Below are 19,023 nucleotides of genomic sequence, written 5' to 3' on the forward strand. Positions count from 1 at the left end.
CTAGTCATTTGCTTGCTTGATAGGTTTCTCTTGTGTAGTTTTATTATCTACATGATTTCAATAAATCATGTCTTTTTTTAAAGGTTTGTGCAATCAACCAAAGCTCAGCTAAAGTTTTTTGTTTTTCATTGATTCTAGGAAAGAAACCTATCATTGTTTCGATTTTTTTTTTTTTTTTAAAAGGTGTCCTCCTAAGAAAATTAGAAGCAGGCATTCGAGGGATCAGTCACGTAATTGTAGATGAAATTCACGAAAGAGATATTAATGTAAGTAACCTATGAGTCAGGTTTGATTTGACTATGTCTAACTAGAGAAATCACATCTTTGCTTTCTTTCTCTACTGCTAAATACTGTTTATTCAGAGAACCCAAATAAGTTAATATTCACATCGTAATGATGTTTACTATGATCGGTTAGAGTTTTATGTAACTTAGCATTTTAGTAGTGATTTATGACCAATAGCTGGTGGAATTGTATGATTAGTTTTCCTTTGTATGTGATAAATTTGTGCTTTTAGCAAAATGTTGGTAGGTATTGATAGCTTAACATTTCAGATGTTAGTAATTGTCACGGAAAATGAGAAAATACAAATTTCTCGCTCTTGCCTCATGGTTCTTGATAAACCAGTGTAAAGTTTTATTATATACAGTTGTAAGATTGGAAGGTGGATACTACAAACAACATTTTAAAATACTTCATTTATACAAGAAAAAGTGTGATATCTTTAAAAGGATATCCTACATTGTTTCGGCATGCAAACTATCCAGAGTTTCTATTGGAATCTAGTAGTTACTCTCTTTTTTAAAACAGGGTCTTGTTCTATAGCACAGATTGGCCTCTGATTTCCAGTCGTGTTGCCTTAGCTTCCCTAGTCAGTTATTAAGTATGAGGAATTACATCCAGGTGTTTCAGTAGTGACCTAACTTGAATGTTAGCTAGTTAGTGGTCTTTAAGAATTTTAATTAATGTCCTGAAATAATAAGATGGATGGTTATTTAATATTCTACTTTAAAACCGTTTTAAAGCTCTTCAAATAAATAGCATACTAAGAACTTAATGTGGGTAAGTGCTTTGTAGAAAGTGTACTCTCCTTTTATCTATTACATGGAAAACTCCATCCAGATTTAGAATTAACATTGTGACTAGAAAGTCTGGGCAAAGTTGTCTTTGACTGACCAAAGCTTTGCCTGTGGCATTAAATCCTCCTGGTTGTTTCGAGACAGGGTTTCTCTGTAGCTTTGGAGCCTGTTTTAGAACTCAAGTTGTAGACCAAGCTGATCCCAAGCTCACAGAGATCCACCTGTCTTTGCTTCCCAAGTACTGGGATTAAAGGTGTGTGCCACTATGCCTGGCTAAACTTTGAAATAATGGGCACACCTTTAAGTGCTATGTATCAAACACTTGTGTATTAAGCAGATGCTCTACCATTTAGCTAAATCACCATTCCTAGCACTGGAACTTCATTATTTTGAGGAGCAGATTCATTCTCTGACACCACCTGATAATAGCGTACCTCTGTTCAAATTCTTTTCCTACAATAGTATTTTTGAGATGAATATTAAGTGAAAAAAGTGTTATATATACAAAGCATATGTAGGCATTACAAATATAATTGAGGATGCTGACCTGGGAGACAATTTAAACTTTATAAAACTTAAGTTGTTGTGGCTATTTTATTTAAAATAATTTTTGTCATATTTCTAATGAAAGTTGCTTGTTACAAACTTAATTTTACCAAAAAATAGTTGAAGTGTTTGCATAACGAAAACTTTTTTCCCCTTAAGTATGCGAGTACACTAATAGAAACAGGAAGGGCTGGTAATGAAAGGTCAGTTGGTAGAATGCCTAGCATACACAGAAGCTTTGAGTTTGGCTTCCCAGCAGTACATAATGTGCTTATGATCCCTTTAGAATTGGGAGACAGGAGAACACAGTCTAAGGTCAATTATGACTATAGTGAATGAAGTCAAGGCCATGCTGAGATTCTTATCCCCAAAATGAAAATAAAACTGTAATATTTTTTGCACTTTTTTTTTAAAACTGATACCAGAAACAATTTCAGTAATGTCTTAAGACTGTCACAAATCGCCGGGTGGTGGTGGCGCACGCCTTTAATCCCAGCACTTGTGAGGCAGAAGCAGGCGGATCTCTGTAAGTTCGAGACCAGCCTGGTCTACAAGAGCTAGCTCCAGGACAGGCTCTAAAGCTGCAGAGAAACCTTGTCTTGAAAAACCAAAAAAAAAAAAAAAAAAAAGGACTCACAAATCTTACAGGTATATTTTACCACCCTGTTTAAACTTTTGTTTTCATTTTAATAGACTGACTTCCTATTGGTAGTACTACGTGATGTCGTTCTAGCTTATCCTGAAGTCCGCATTGTTCTTATGTCTGCAACTATCGATACTACCATGTTCTGTGAATATTTCTTTAATTGCCCTATCATTGAAGTTTATGGAAGGACTTTCCCGGTTCAAGGTAAATTTTGTGTTGATAGGAAGAAAATCATGATTTGTGCTGGAGGTTTTGCATTTTCTTAATTTGGAGATCAGCGTGATAGTTTAAAAGACTGAAAACATGTCATTGGCTCAGACATCTGTAACTCCAGTCAGTCCCAGGAGAATCCAACCTCCTCTCTGGTTTTTATCAAATGTCTTCGCCTTTGGGGAACCTTGCTTGCCTGTGGTACTTTGTTTTCCGGAGTAAAATCAGATTTCATTCACTTTTTGAAATTGATTTCTATGCTTTTTAAAATTTGAATCAACATAGAGCTTGTAATTTTATTGAAATAACATTACACAGTCCAATTGCGGAAATATGAAAATATGCTAAGAGCTTTAACATTTTGGCAAAGTGTGTTCGCATGAAATGAATAGCCGTGCTATGCTACTATATTTTTTAGTTCAGTAGCAGTAGTAGTAAATTGTAGGCAACTGAGAAATGGGTCGCTCAGTGTTTGTATAAGCACAAAGACCTGAGTTTAAATACTTGCCCAGCACCCAACAAAAAAGCCAGTTACTGTGGCTTATGCTTGTAGTCCTGGAACTAAAATATGTTAGGAATGGGAGGTTCTACAGAACTTTCTGGCCTATCAGTGAGCTCAGATTTTGTGAAAAACATTTGAGAAAGATACAAATGTACATAAAATACACTAAAAAAAGGTTAATATACGAATGAAGTATAAGCTAATTTTATTTCCCAGGGTCTGGGTTTTAAAGTTTATTTGCTGTGCATCTGTACTTTGGAGCTTTATAAAAATATTTAGAGGGTAAGAACCTAGTTTCTTACAGATTGCAGTAAGAAGTTGCGGATAATGTTGTAGTTACTCTTCATTGCTGTAAAGAGACTCCATGGCCAAGGAGAGAAAAGGTTTTGGGTTAGTTCATGATTAATATGGTGAGGACCACTGAGGAAGGCAGGCATGCCTCTGGGACAACTTGAGTTGACTGAATCATACCAATGATTTTTAAAAAATTGATCACCTGAACTTTTGAAATAACTTCTTACACAATCCAATTGAGGAAATGCAAATACCCTAGGAGACTTACAGTCTGCTGAAATGAATATTCATGTCACTTGTTAAAATTTTTATTTGTATTTTATTTGTGTTCTGCCTGCATGCATATTCATGTGAGGGTGTCAGATGTCCTTAAACAGTTCTTGACAGTTGTAAGCTGCCACTTGGGTGCTGGGTACTTGAGTCCTGGAAGAACAGCCAGCGCTCTATCCAACTGCTGAGCCATCCGGTTCCATTCCACTACATTTTTAAAATCTCTCCTAATCTGCAGGCAGAAGTCCGTGATGGGCACAGTTTGAGCAGAAAGTTAACGATGGTATTAGATTATACCTAAATCTTAAAATATAAATATACTCTGAATAGAAAAGTACATGGTAATGACAGATTTGTCAATGAAATTTACTACTAAATGTGTAGATTTGATAACAAATTTTGATCTTAATGTGTGTAGTTCTGAGTGACTGGAGAGCATTACTTAATATTGAATAAAATTGGTGAACATTAATTTAGGTGATGGTGTGTGTGCCTTTGGTTTGCTGTCTTGGTGGTCACTGGTGAAGATACAGAAGACAGATTATAGAGACAATTCTTGACTTTTTAGAATTTCAGGCACGTTATTGGTTAGCTATATTCCAGTCTTTGGAGTAGGACAGTATATACAGTTTTCAAGCGTATTTCCTTGAAAAATGTGTATAAAGGGGAAACTCCAGCTGGTTTGTAAAAATTTATGTAAGAATTACCTACATTTTTGTTTAGAGTTTAAGGGAGACATGTTTAGTTTACATTGTTGAAGCTTAATCATGAAAATTCACTGTTGGAATTTATAGCGGTTTGAAAGAAGTTTGAATTGCAGATTAGGTAATTATTTTACCGATGTACCATTTTGTAAATCATCAAGTGCTTAACTAATGTGATTATCCTTGCCAGAATATTTTCTAGAAGATTGCATTCAGATGACCCAATTCGTTCCCCCACCAAAGGACAAAAAGAAGAAAGATAAGGAAGATGATGGTGGTGAAGATGATGATGTAAGTAGATTTCTCTACAAACCTACAGGAATGAGAAATGTTCATCGTGAGAGTTTTTGATGGAGAAGAGAATAAGTGGTTAAAGCATAGCATGAATTAATTGGCATTGCAGAGTCCTTTAAAATCAGTTTTAATGTCTATTAATGAGGTTAATGACTATTAATCCAAATAATTCCAGGTTCAGTGCCAAGAGACTTCAGGTTAAGTAGTTTCTGGCATAAAAGTCTTAAGTTCTGGGACTATTTGTAGTTGAATTCTCTATATCCCAGGAAAATAATAAGAAATTCAGTTTATCGTAGGTTCTATCTATATTCATGGATATCAGTCGTTTTTGGCAGACTTAGTATATGTACAGGTGCTTTCAGAGATGCCGGAGCAGATGTGCTTCCTTGCAGGTCAAGTTGCAGATAAGTCCCTGATGTAGGTGATAAGAAATGAATATGGAAATGCCCTTTACTGCTCACCATCTCTCTAGCTTAGAAGTTGGTCAGTCAATCTCTGTTTTTAGAGACAAGGTTTCTCTGTAACAGCCTGGCTGAAACTCAATTTGCTTCCCCAGTTCTAGAGTTTACAGTGTGTTTTCCCAACCCAGCATAAATCAAATATGCCAGGCCTTCCTTTGGGCCACTAACCAGGTACCAAACAATGACATAGAGACTTAATAAATATTCATTTTATGAATGCTGTCTTTGTGCTTGTTTCTAGCTAGCTCTTAATAACTTACTTGTTTCTCTCCATCTATGGTTTGCATTGTGTCTTTTCTTCTGTATGTCTTATTTCATCTGCCTGACTGACTGATGACTGGCTACTGCCTAACTGGTTGGCTACTGACTGGCTAGCTTGCTTGCTTCAGGAGTCTTTTCCCCTTGTTCTCTTCTTCTTTTTCTATTTATTCTCTGCCTAACATCCAGGCTTCTTATTCTTCTGCCTAGCTATTGGCTGTTCAGTTGCCTTAGGCAGATAAGATGAAACATTATCATTAAACAAATGCCATATAAATAAATGTAACACAGTTGAAGTAGTATTTCAAAGTACTGGTCTCATAATGAAAGTATGACTACCCTAGGGTTAAACAGTATTGCTAGATGTTTCTTGCTTAGAAAAAGTAAACCCAAGAGAATTGAACTGTTAATAATTATGCGTGACAAATCCCGTTTTCTTGCAGGCAAATTGCAATCTAATATGTGCTGATGAATATGGTCCAGAAACAAAATTGAGCATGTCTCAGTTGAATGAAAAGGAAACTCCTTTTGAACTCATTGAAGCTCTACTTAAATACATCGAAACCCTCAATGTTCCAGGAGCTGTGTTGGTCTTCTTGCCTGGCTGGAATTTGATTTATACTATGCAGAAGCATTTGGAAAATAATTCACATTTTGGTATGACGATGAATACGTTTACTTCTATACTAGCTCGTATGTTGCTGTGTTTAATGAAAGTATGTGTAATTAAGAACAATGTTTTAACTTGTTCTTTTAGTCCTTATCCTTTTTGTATTGTAGGAAGTCACCGGTATCAGATTCTACCTCTGCATTCTCAGATCCCTCGGGAGGAACAGCGCAAAGTGTTTGATCCAGTTCCAGATGGGGTAACCAAGGTAAGGAAGGAATTACAGTGAGGTCAGATGTGAAAGAGATGTTAAATATTAATAAACGTTTGAATAGCTCTTGGAAAATGCAAAAATATCAAAATCTAAATAGAAAAAGGTCTTCCAGTCTAACCTTGATAGGACCCCCCCCCTTCTTATTCCTGTTGCTGTAATTCCTCTTTTACTACGGGTTAAATGATTCTGTGATCATTTGTGTGTTCATAAGTGGAATATTTTATATAGTGTACTTTTTTGGATTTTTTTGCAGGTTATTTTGTCCACAAATATTGCTGAGACAAGCATCACCATAAATGATGTTGTTTATGTCATTGACTCCTGCAAGTAAGTTCTAGGGAATCTTTGTCTTTTTACTGTTAGCAACTGCCAAACTTTATCAATTAACCTTTTGTGTAATTTTTCAATTTACTGAAATTGTATTTTTTTTTAACTGTGTATCAGTGTTTTCTTTGCTTAAATACCTGCACTAGTTGTGCCTGGTGGCCTTGGATGCTAGAAGAATGTATAAGCTGCCCAAGAAATAGATGTGAGCTGCCATGGGTGTTGCTGGGAATTGAAACTCAGGTCTTATGTCAAATAGTCACTGATCCATCTTTATAATTATTTCTTTTGAAGTGTTTGTGTGGCCTATGCTCACCTAGACGAGATTTTTCTTACTCAAGTACTGGGGTTTGTACCATTGCTGTGTACCATAACACTTAGATTTTAACTTTATTGTCAGATTTTATACTTTTAGACCCAATGTGTTTGTATGTCCTGGATGTAGCTGAAGAGTACAGATTAACCAAGATTTAGTAAACAACAAAAATTTACCACTAATTTCTTACTTCGTGTCATACGATTTGTTACTTGTTTTTTCATTGGTTGTTTCCATTGATCACTATGTAATTTTCATGCTTTTTTGTTAATAATTATAAATACGTCACAGTCCATCCTCAATGGGCTTCACATGTTTCACAGTAGGAGCATGTAGATTAGAAATGCCAAGCAGACAACAGATACTAAAGAAAAAGAGAAAGAATAGAACCATATGCTTATTATACTGTATTCCGGGGGGGGGGGGGTGGTGGTGGCAAAGACTACTTTAACATGTTACAAAGAATAAACAGGGCAATTACCTCTTAAATACCTGAAGTGTCATGCAGCTATTTTTTGAGTATTCTGTTTAGGGGGGGACATGCAGTGACCATACTTTAAGCCAAGTATCCCATAAGTAGTTAGTCACTCTCTGGATCAAACCTATCATATCTTTGAAGAAGCAGGAATATGTCCTCTCACCTTTGGTTAAGGTGTAACACCCATTTATTTAGTCTCCCACATAAACACAACCATTACTCACAGTGACAGTCTCACTCCTTAAGAAAGTAGTGAACTACAGCCTGGTAGTTTGGCATCTGTAGTGCAACTCATGCACAAAATTGACTGAGTTGAGTATGGTGTTGTCTGTAGGTAAAGTCAATTTATGCACTTTTGTTGAGGGCAATAAAGCCTGGTTAAAGCTGGCATTATTGCACATATGTCTAAGTAGATATTTATTAGTCATTCTGTTTTGTTTTTGAATGTGTATGTTCACACCCATGCATACAGCTGTGTAAGCCTGAGGCAACTTCATCTATGCACACACCTTATTTTGAGATAAGGTTTGTCCTTGAGCTCAGGAACACACTGGCTGACCAGAGAATTTCTAGAATCTATTATCTCCACATCAAGCATGTCATAATTTTGCTTAGGGTATGTGGTGCATATAATGTTGGTGTGTCTTTGAAATAGATTGGCAGCTAAAGAATGTAAAGTCGTTGATTTCTTACTTGTTCTGTCTTCAATAACTTTTTTCTTGTTTAGACAAAAAGTGAAACTGTTTACTGCTCATAACAATATGACCAACTATGCTACTGTGTGGGCATCAAAAACAAACCTTGAACAGAGGAAAGGGAGAGCTGGCCGAGTGCGACCTGGGTTCTGCTTTCACCTGTGTAGTCGAGCTCGTTTTGACAGGTAAGTCTTTTTAATTTGTCACTGGTTGTGATAGAAGTCAGTGAAGAACCTGGAGAAAATTCTTAGCATTTCTTGCTAAGCTGTCTTGTCCAATGAGATCAGTTTTAAAATAAGAACTTTGTGTGTGTGTGTGTGTGTGTGTGTGTGTGTGTGTGTATTAACCTTTTATATGCAGTTCATCCATCAGTGCTTCAGTGAAGTATATTTAAACTAAATGGGATTATAGTGAGACTGAAATGAAATTAGAGGTTGCTAGTGTTGTTTTATTTAACAAAAGGATTTGTGGACATTAATTCCATTTCTTTATCAGTTTGTAATTACAGATTATCGGAGATAGCTAGTTTTTCGTTAGCCATGTCTTAAAATTTTAGGTTTTGGTCAAGGGGCTAAGACAGAGATTAACCTGGTTGTCCTTGAACTTGAGGATGTGCCTGACCCAAGTGCTGAGATTAAAGACCTGTCACCCATATTCAGCAGTAGAGTATTTCTTGTTTTTATTTTTACCACATCTGTTTTATGGTACTCCTTCCCAAGAAACACTGGATGTTACAGATGAAAAATACATGATATTTAGAGCTTTGGCTTTATGTGTACTTAGGACAGGCAGTAAGCAATGTTCTAGAAAAAAATTAGTTAACTGTTTTACCAGCAATTATAAATGTACATTTAGATCAACATAGAGCTGCAACATTTAGATGTGGATTGTAGAAGTGGTAACATTGGCTTTTTCATGCTCCTTCACTTAGTTGAAAAGGCATGGCTTTGAGAGTAAAGACAGAAACCAGTTTATAATTGTCTACTCTGTAAGGCATGACTGCAATGCATAGGAAAAATTGTGGTAATTATAAAATGAGGAGGAGAAAGGAACAACACCATATACTATCGTTTTTTTATGCAGATATTGTTGGATTGTCATTGCACACATAAGTGAGGATTACTTTTTTTCTGCTTCCGTAAATTTTAGACTGGAAACTCACATGACACCAGAGATGTTCAGAACACCTTTGCATGAAATTGCTTTGAGCATAAAACTTCTTCGTCTAGGTGGAATTGGCCAGTTTCTTGCAAAGGCAATTGAACCTCCACCTTTGGATGCTGTGATTGAAGCAGAGCATACGCTTAGAGGTAAATGCTGATACCTTATGCTATCCGCCCTTACATAGCAAGTTCCACTTAACAAGTGTGTCAAATGAAGATAGACTTGGTAAAGCTATGTTAGTAAAGGCTTCTTACCATCACAATTTTCTTGAGCTTGAAGGCTGAAGGAGAATAAATGGCTCTCGTTTATTTGTAAAGCATATAAGGTATATACAGAAAGCCACATCTTAAGAGTCAGTACATGCATTATTCCTTGACTTATATTTATGTCTTAGAGTTCTTTTTTTTGTCCCACATCTCAGATCTGTTATAAAAGTAGTGTAATGAAAAGAGAAGGAATTGAAGCCAGAAGCGCTCTGTATTGAATTTGGAATTTTGCACTCACTGTTAACCCAGATTCAGTTTCTTTTTTATGGGTTATGTGGATACTTATTTTATTGACTAACTTTGGGCTATAGACCATCCATGTTTGCCCAGAACCTGTCTGAGTAGAAAGAACTACAAATAGTGTCTTGTATTAAGTATACCAGAATTTTTTTTTAAGATGTCTTTTCACTGAATCATTTGCTCTGGCTTTATACTTGACTCTTGCATGGACATATAATGAAATATGTACATTATCACTCACGAATAAGTATCTTCCCACAGAACTTGATGCTTTAGATGCCAATGATGAGTTGACTCCTCTGGGACGAATCCTGGCTAAGCTCCCCATTGAGCCTCGTTTTGGAAAAATGATGATAATGGGGTGTATTTTCTAGTAAGTTTGTTTTCTTGTTGGTAGTTAAGAGATGGGATGGCTTTCATAAAAGGAGGTGAGGTGGTCTGGCTAGAAAAAAATTACGGGGGAAATGTTAATGACAGGCCAGTTAGGTTCAGTACTTGTTAGTAGTATCCTCTCCAACAAAGGTTTCAGTTCATTTTTGAAAGCCTTTCTGGCATAAAGATTGTGATTCACTGTTAATTTAACTTTTTTTCTTCCCAGTGTGGGAGATGCTGTCTGTACCATCTCAGCTGCTACCTGCTTTCCAGAGCCCTTCATCAGTGAAGGAAAACGCCTGGGCTATATTCATCGGAATTTTGCTGGAAACAGATTTTCTGATCATGTGGCTCTTTTATCAGTATTCCAAGCCTGGGATGATGCTAGGTATGGCGTTAAAGTCAAATCTTAAGGAACTACGTAACTGTCTGAGTTCATAATCCTGCATGCAAACTTGCTGAGCCTTTGAGAACAAATGCTTCTTTTTCATTTTGTCTTAGGATGAGTGGAGAAGAAGCAGAAATACGTTTTTGCGAGCAAAAGAGACTCAATATGGCTACACTAAGAATGACTTGGGAGGCCAAAGTACAGCTTAAAGAGATTCTGATTAACTCTGGCTTTCCAGAAGGTAAGATGTCTCTCATTTGTCAGCTGATAATTGTGGCTCATATTGGTATGTTCAGAATCCAGGAAGCTAAAGCCAGAGTATAGACTCATTGAGAATTTGTAGTGATGAGGAGCGGGCAGGCCTGCTTTTCGTCCTGCCCAGCTCCTGGCCGCCTGACTAGCTTAGGCCCCGAAATAACAACACACAAACTGTATTCATTTAAAACACTGCCTGCCCCATTAGTTCCAACCTGTTACATCTTGATTAACCCATATCTAATAATCTGTGTAGCACCACGAAGTGGTGCCTTACCAGGAGGATTCTAGCATATGTCCATCTTGGGCCGGAGCTTCATCTCCTCTGGCTCAGAGAGGAGAGGTATGGCATCTGTTTGAGGCATCTGTCTCACTTAGGAGAGGTGTGGCATCTGACTGAGCCATCTACCTCACTTCCTTCTTCCTGTTCTGTCTACTCCACCCACCTAAGGGCTGGCCCATTAAATGGGCCAAGGTAGTTTTCTTTATTAACGAATGAAATCAACAAACAGAAGACTCTCCCACATTAAGAATTCAAGGATTGACAGCTTGAACTAGTGAGTGCCTAACACCCTTTCTCAATTACAGGAGAAAGCTTCCCCTTGGAAAATATCCTTTGTGAACTCTTGTCTCAAGCTAACATGTATATTGACAACAGAGTACTTGTAATAGTCTCAGCTGTTTGTTGGAACATAATATATAATTCTATGATGTAACACTAATCCAACTTTCCATTTCCCTGTAGTTGAGTTTGTCTTTTCTAAGTTGATTAGGCTTTGTGACATGAGATTAATGAAAAATAGAATGTTTGTTAGCGCCAGGAAGTAGAATTTTAAAAAGTTATGAATTGAATTCTTTCTAAACTGACACTGAAAATCAAAGGGAGAAAACATTTTTATATATCAGAACATAAAGATAATCTAGATGAAGCTACTATTCAGCTTTTTATAGCAAGTAGAATTAACAGTTTTTAGGATGGGCGGTGGTGGCGTATACCTTTAATCTCAGCACTTGGGAGGCAGAGAGGCAGGCGGATCTCTGTGAGTTTGAAGCCAGCCAGGTCTACAAGAGCTAGTTCCAGGGCAGGCTCCAAAGCTATAGAGAAACCCTGTCTTAAAAAAAAAAAATCAAAACAAAAGAAAAAAACAGCATTTAAATGGCTTTGATGCATTCAAGGTAGTAGAAATGATGTTTTATATAGCGCATTGCTGTTTGGTTTCTATTCAATGATAAAAGTACTGCTAGGGTGTGTCTTGGCTGAAAATTGCCTTCATTGCAGTGACTTAGATTGTCCTTTTCATCTTCTGCTAGTAATAAGAATGGATACCTTTGGTTATAGAATCTCATCAGAAAAGCTCCTTCAAATAGTTGTCAGGGCGCTAAGCAGAGTCATACTATTTCTTACCTCATTTTTAACAACCATTTCTTTAAATTCTATTTAACAGATTGTTTGTTGACACAAGTGTTTACTAACACTGGACCAGATAATAATTTGGATGTAGTTATCTCTCTGCTGGCCTTTGGTGTGTACCCCAACGTATGCTATCATAAAGAAAAGAGAAAGATTCTTACCACCGAAGGGCGTAATGCCCTTATCCACAAATCATCTGTGAACTGCCCTTTTAGCAGCCAAGACATGAAGTACCCATCTCCCTTCTTTGTTTTTGGTGAAAAGGTAAGAAGATTAGGGAAGTCTGAAGGATCCTGCCATAGCTAATTACCTGCCAGTGTGTAACATTCGAACTTTTTTTATCTGCAGATTCGAACCCGAGCCATCTCTGCTAAAGGAATGACCTTAGTCACCCCCTTACAGTTACTTCTGTTTGCCTCCAAGAAAGTCCAGTCTGATGGACAGATCATATTTATAGATGACTGGTATGTGCTTTCAGTTGTGACTCCAAACTGAATTTTTAGAATTGAGAGTTTTTAGAATTCAATTTTTATTTTGAAACAAGACAAGGTTACTTTCATGTTTAAGGTTTATTTTATAATTTATTTTCTTGGAGTTGCAAATCTTTCTGATTCAGTTAAAGGATTGGTCATTTTTGAGTTGTTTTATATGGTTATATTGCTGATTATTCATACTTTCATATAACCTTGGGAAATGTCTAATTATAATAAAATCAGCGGTTAAATTTATGCCACATGGGAGGCAAATTTATTAACCTAAATAGTCATCTGTCTCTGTGCATGTCTTGTTTCCCTTCATCATAGGATCAGACTGCAAATATCACATGAAGCTGCAGCATGCATCACTGCCCTCCGGGCCGCCATGGAAGCTCTGGTTGTTGAAGTGTCCAAACAACCAAATATCATCAGCCAGTTGGACCCTGTAAATGAACATATGCTGAACACAATCCGTCAGATTTCTAGGCCTTCAGCTGCTGGTATCAACCTTATGATTGGAAGTGTACGGTGAGTACTTAATGAAATTTTGTGTGTAAAGCAGAATTATTAAAGTTGGTTAGAGTCCTCGCCACTTAGGTTCAAGTTATAAATAAACATTAAATATGGAATTTAGTGTGACACAGAACAAATTTCCTTTTGCTTTTCTTAATCTGTGTGCACAATATCGCCACATACTAAATAAAGTACAGAATAGTAGAACGTATAGAGTGTTATAAGCTAGATGATACACTTTCTGGAATACTGTGTTGATTTTTCAGATACGGTATTAATTACTCCTTCCTCAAGTAGAAAGATAGGTATTTAATAGAAACTGTCTTTAAGAAATATGAAATTTCTCCTTATAAAATACTTGTATTTTCTCAGCCCTCCCCCCCCCCACACACATTGATAACATATTTGTGTTCAGTGGATGCTTATGTTTCTCATTTAGGTTTACTAGTTTTCAATATTTTAAAGAATTACTGTTGTAGACATACTGATTATTAGTCTGCTTAACATTCTTTTAAGCATGGCTTCAATATCATCCTGCTAAATTAAGTATAATAGTATACAAATATGCAGAAAGTCCTTTGTATTTTTATCAAGTTATTTGCTTTAATTTCAGTATAGCTAAAGTGTTATTAATTCTGGTCTCTTTAATTTAGTGTGCACAGCCCTGGGTTCATTCCCTTTTACCACACGTATACCTAAAGAGGTTTGTTGTTTTCTTGCTTTTTCCTAGATATGGCGATGGTCCACGCCCTCCCAAGATGGCCCGATATGATAATGGAAGTGGATTTAGAAGAGGATATGGTGGGGGAGGATATGGCGGGGGAGGATATGGTGGTGGCTATGGTGGAGGAGGCTTTGGAGGAGGCTTTGGAAGTGGTGGGGGAGGAGGCTTCGGAGGTGGCTTCAACAGTGGTGGCGGGGGTGGCTTCGGTAGTGGTGGGGGAGGCTTCGGCAGTGGCGGAGGTGGTGGCTTTGGTGGTGGTGGAGGAGGCTTCGGTGGTGGTGGAGGTGGTTTTGGCGGTGGCAGAGGCGGCAACTTTGGGGGTAGTGGAGGCTTTGGAAGCAGTGGGGGAGGCTATGGTGGGGGTGGTGGGGGCTATGGAGGTGGTGGTAGTGGTGGGGGCTATGGAGGAGGAGGCAGTGGAGGCTATGGAGGTGGTGGGGGAGGTTATGGTGGTGGAGAAGGTTACAGTATTAGCCCCAACTCCTACCGTGGAAATTAGGGGGGGGGTGGTGGGGGGGGTGGGGGATATAGAGGAGGTTCCCAAGGGGGCTACAGAAACAACTTCGGTGGCGACTACAGAGGATCTAGTGGCGATTACCGTGGATCTGGCGGGGGCTACAGAGGATCTGGAGGATTCCAGCGAAGGGGTAGCTATGGAGGTGGTTATTTTGGACAAGGAAGAGGAGGAGGGGGTGGTGGTGGTGGTGGTTATTAAGGTTTGTGTCAGCCTATGCAGACAATTTAAAAATGCATGCTATGTGTTTTTCCAAGATGTTTATTTGCACCCAAAAAGCAAACCCATTTTCCACTTAATCTGTAGCTTATTGTAGTTTCAAGCAAGGAAGAATGTAGACTAGTGATTTTGTTTATATTATGTAATGTAAAATATGACCTATTATACAAGTATCACCATACAGTTTGTATTTTTTCTTCAAGGGATAAAGGTTTGCCTTTTAACTTAACTTGACATTTTCTTGGTTTTCATTTAATAGAAAATAAAGTATTACACTGAAAATTGGCTGTTCTTTTTTTTTTGAGTTTGAGCGCCCCCACCCCCTTTTAGGCATGTCAGCATGTCCAGGTACTAACTAGTTTGCCTCCGCTTCCCAAGTGCTGGGGTTAAAGATTGTACACCACAGCCGGGCGGCGGTGGCGCACGCCTTTAATCCCAGCACTCGGGAGGCAGAGGCAGGCGGATCTCTGTGAGTTCGAGACCAGCCTGGTCTACAGAGCTAGTTCCAGGACAGGCTCCAAAACTACAGAGAAACCCTGTCTCGAAAAACAAAAAAAAAAAAAAAAAAAAAAAAAAAAAAAAAAAAAAAAAAAAAAAAAAAAAAAGATTGTACACCACACCATATTGACTTCAAGCACTTTTGTACCCTGTTGAAACATTTGACCTTAGCTGAAATACTGTCTTTGAAAAGAAAAACCAAAGCCAGCATTTTCTGTTCAGTTCTTTCAAATTAGTTTTTCTTTAGGGCTTTGAGGGGGTAGGATAGTATAAGCTACAGTAACCTTAAACAAATATTTAGTCAATGAAAAAAGGTTGGTGAGCTTTGCAGTGCATTACTTAGTATTTGGGGGTCGAGAAGAATTTAGCTAGTTCTTTCCCATTAACATGTATCTCAAAGGATGTAAAGTTAGGGGTGTCTTTTTAATACCTTAAATTTTCCTAGTTAACTACTGGAGTTCTGGGGGGAAAGGAATCCTGGAAATCTAATTCAGGGCCTAATGCCTGCCAAGTCTCTCAGGTCCCCCAGGAATGCTCCAATGTTGGAGGTAAATCACACAATACAGCAGGGTCCAAATTGAACAACTGCTACCCACCATCTTGGGTGGGATGATTGGGCACGCTTTTTAAAAATCTTTATCCATCCTCTGGTTTTATGATGTTGAGGCATGTTTTCCCAATGAGCTACTTTCCTATCACAGCATAGGTGCTTTTAGATTCTTAAGTCTGTTACAATTTGTCATCTCCAATTTGCCATTTCTGTGTGTATGGACGCAGTGTTTAGCTGTTTAGTTGCATGTTTGATCTAGTTAGAATTTTTTTATCTGTGCCCTTAAAAACTAATTTCTATATCCTGGCTATTCTTGTTCATAAAACATCTTAATTGATCCTGCACCCAATACATTCTCCATAGTACAGCTAATGCCACTTATTTTTCCTTAAATTTTTAGTGATTTTTATTTAGCTACATTTTTCTCTGCTCCCCTCCCTGTTGCTTCCCTCCTCTTCAATCTTCTAAGGTCCCCAGTGCACCTAATTTACTCAGGAGATCCTGTCTTTTTCTACTTAACATGTAGATTAGATCTATGTATGTCTCGTTGTCTAGGTTCTCTGGGATTATGACTTCTGGGCTGGTTTTCTTTGTGTTTAAAAACCACTTATGAGTGTCTTTCTGGGTTTGGGTTACCTCGATGTTTTCTAGCTCCATTTGTCTGGAAAATTTAAGATGTTATTTTTTTCTTCTGTGTAGTACTCCATTGTGTAAATGTACCACATTTTCCTTATCCATTCTTCAGTCGAGGGGCATTTAGGTTGTTTCCAGGTTCTGGCTATGACAAACAAAGCTTCTATGAACATAGCTGAGCACATGTCCTTGTGGCAGGGTTGAGCATCCTTTGGATATATGCCCAAAAGTGGTATTGTTGTGTCTTGAAGGATGTTTCATATTTGGAGGTTACAGTTGATGTGTTGGCTGCTGCACAAAGCAGTGATCTTTTTTTCACTTGAGGATGAAGTACCAATTAGAGCAAGCAGTTTGAATAGTGGGTGGCCTCACTTTTTTGAGACAGGGTTTTCAAACAGTCCTGGGATTCTCCATAGATCAAGCTGCCCTTGAACTGAGATCTGCCCATTTCTGCCTCCTGACTGCTGGGATCAAAAGTGCAGTCACCACCACCTAGCTCCTCGTACTTTTATGTATGGTATTTTGGCAGTTACCACCCTACTGGAAAAAGTGAAAGTATTGAAAACACCAGTTTTAGGCAGTCGTGTTTGAAATGTAGGCTGGGTGGGGAGTGTGAAAGCTACCAGTGATGAGTGCGGGTGAAGCTGTACTTAAGAAATGTGCAAGAGGAAGTGAAGGGTTCCCTTCAGATCTGTTCAGATGGCAGGTAGCCAAACATTGAAGTCAGAATATAAAGGATACCAGAAGTGGCTTAAAGTTAATAAAATTGTATTTGACAAAGTTGAGGTTTAAATTACTGTTAAGACAAAAAAAATGCAAGGATGGGTCTGTATGCCTTTAACGTGGCTTTAACTAGATATACTCAAGAATGGTGGGGCTTTACTGAATCAGCATTGCATTTTGTCAGACTTGAGTGATTTGGCAGGATTTAGCTGTTGTGTGGAAGACTTCTACTCACCTTATACAGGGAAGCCTGTGGCAGTGAATGGTTGTGTCCAGGACCGACTAATGAACTATGATTTTGTTACTTTTTGTTGTATGCTCACCCGAGAGTATATGTTTGTAGGGGACCTCCAAAGTTGGAATGGGCACTGGACCCAGCCAGTGAGTTCCTTCACTAACACACTTAAAGTCTGGATGAGGTCTTAAACAACTTAAAGCCAGTGCAAACAACTGGAGAGAATTATGAGGTCATCTTTTAGTTAAGTTAGAATCTACAGAGGATTTGGGGGTGCATTCTGTTGCTGTGGAAACTGGCCCAAAACAACTTGGGGTTGAAGGGTTATGAAGGAAGTCAGTAAGGAAGTAGAAGTCTGAAGGAAACCTTCCTATACCATCCAGGACCCCTGCCTGGGAGTGACATCACTCACAATGGGCTGGGCCCTCCTCCACCAATCATTAGCCAAGATGCTCCACAGGCTTGCTACCTGGCAAAAAGATTTTCTCTATTGAGGTTCAAGTTAACAAAACACTGGCCAGCACAAGGAATAATGTGACAATGGTAGAATGTGTGCTTAGTATATGTAATGCTTAGGTCTTTGATATACACACAAAAAGCTGTGTCTTGGTCCTTTTTGGAACAAATTTATCTAAGTTTAGACTCCCAATGACTGAAAAAATTACTGATGGGGAATCTTGGTCAACCAATTATCTTTAAGAGTTGGGACCAATTTAGGGCGTGGCCTTTCTGGGTACCTGGAGATAAACCAGGCGGCCCGAGGTTCATGCTCTCTGGCTCCTGCTCTGTATTGCTGAGCTTGGACTTCTCGTTCTCATTTTGTGAGTTTGCCCCTTATAATAATAATAAACTTGATCTATATTTTAGCTAGCTTGGTTTTTTCTTGATCTGAGATAATTCAACAGATTATCGACAAAATAATGGTCCATCAAATAGTCCTAGTCCTCAGAACTGTCAGTACATATTTTCTTAAATGCAAGGTTCAATGTGATTTAGGTTAAGGTCCCTGAGATCATTCTGGGTTATTCAGGTGAGCCTATTCTAGTCAAAATGGTCTTCAGGGTTGGAAAAGGAAAAATGGAATGTAGCCCAGGCTGGTCTCAACACTTCCTGTAGCACTGGCTGACCTTGACTGTCCTGATTGTCCTATTTTCATATCCCTAGTACTGGGATTATAGGCACACACTACCATGCAGGTTTGTGGTGCTGGTGCTAGAACCCAGGGCTTTATGCCCGCTAGGCCAGCACTTTACCTACTGAAGTACATCCCCAACGCCTCAGCTACACTTGTAGCTAAGTAAATTCTATGGCATGACTCATCTTAATGAGTCTACAGTATCTTAAAAAATACATTAAGACAAATAATTCAGTGAAAGCATTTAAATGTTTTAATCTTTGAATTTAAACTACAATTTCTGTGTGATAAATAATTTATTACATTTCTGAACTATAAAATAGGAACACCTATCCAGATGCCTTAGCCAGTGACTATCCTAATATCCCCCTTTAGGTTTGCTTCTATCCTGTTGTTGTTCATTTCCACATTCAGAGTTTGCATGACTTTGGAGAGGATTTTGTCATCCTTTTTATCTCCTGAAGCAGCCCCTTTGTTGAGAGCTGCTTCTGCTACAATAAAGAACTGTTCCGATGGCTGAAGAATGCTCACTCCATAGCCATTGTTGTTGTAGATATGATTGTTAGTCATCTTCAGTTTGGGTGCTGGAAGAACCTGTTAAATTATTGGAGAAAGTCAGCTATTCAGTAATTCTGATACAAAGAAAACAAGAACAAGATGGCACAGGAACTTACTCTAAAGTCACCAGGGTTTTTAAAGCTACAAGAGTTAGTGCCAAACAAATGTGTATTAAGTTTTTATCCAAACTG

General features: G+C 38.2%; 2 protein-coding genes across 2 annotated transcripts in view; one reads left to right on the forward strand and one right to left on the reverse strand.

Annotated features, from left to right (window-relative positions):
- Window positions 1–14,266, forward strand: part of Dhx9 (DExH-box helicase 9) — a 33,894-nt gene extending 19,628 nt beyond the window's left edge. Inside the window, exons 14-28 of the mRNA XM_038348570.1 lie at window positions 184–266; window positions 2,319–2,475; window positions 4,442–4,542; window positions 5,708–5,921; window positions 6,045–6,139; window positions 6,399–6,472; window positions 7,991–8,143; window positions 9,108–9,268; window positions 9,890–10,001; window positions 10,227–10,388; window positions 10,502–10,629; window positions 12,089–12,318; window positions 12,403–12,518; window positions 12,858–13,058; window positions 13,774–14,266. Of these exons, the coding sequence (XP_038204498.1) occupies window positions 184–266; window positions 2,319–2,475; window positions 4,442–4,542; window positions 5,708–5,921; window positions 6,045–6,139; window positions 6,399–6,472; window positions 7,991–8,143; window positions 9,108–9,268; window positions 9,890–10,001; window positions 10,227–10,388; window positions 10,502–10,629; window positions 12,089–12,318; window positions 12,403–12,518; window positions 12,858–13,058; window positions 13,774–14,266 (2,480 nt within the window). The remainder of the gene's footprint in view (window positions 1–183; window positions 267–2,318; window positions 2,476–4,441; window positions 4,543–5,707; window positions 5,922–6,044; window positions 6,140–6,398; window positions 6,473–7,990; window positions 8,144–9,107; window positions 9,269–9,889; window positions 10,002–10,226; window positions 10,389–10,501; window positions 10,630–12,088; window positions 12,319–12,402; window positions 12,519–12,857; window positions 13,059–13,773) is intronic.
- Window positions 14,267–18,616: 4,350 nt separating this feature from the next.
- Window positions 18,617–19,023, reverse strand: part of Shcbp1l (SHC binding and spindle associated 1 like) — a 35,187-nt gene continuing 34,780 nt past the window's right edge. The window contains exon 10 of the mRNA XM_038349853.1: window positions 18,617–18,868. Coding sequence (XP_038205781.1) covers window positions 18,617–18,868 — 252 coding nt within the window. The remainder of the gene's footprint in view (window positions 18,869–19,023) is intronic.

The sequence above is a fragment of the Arvicola amphibius genome, chromosome 12, assembly GCF_903992535.2.
Source record: "Arvicola amphibius chromosome 12, mArvAmp1.2, whole genome shotgun sequence".
NCBI lineage: Eukaryota > Metazoa > Chordata > Mammalia > Rodentia > Cricetidae > Arvicola > Arvicola amphibius.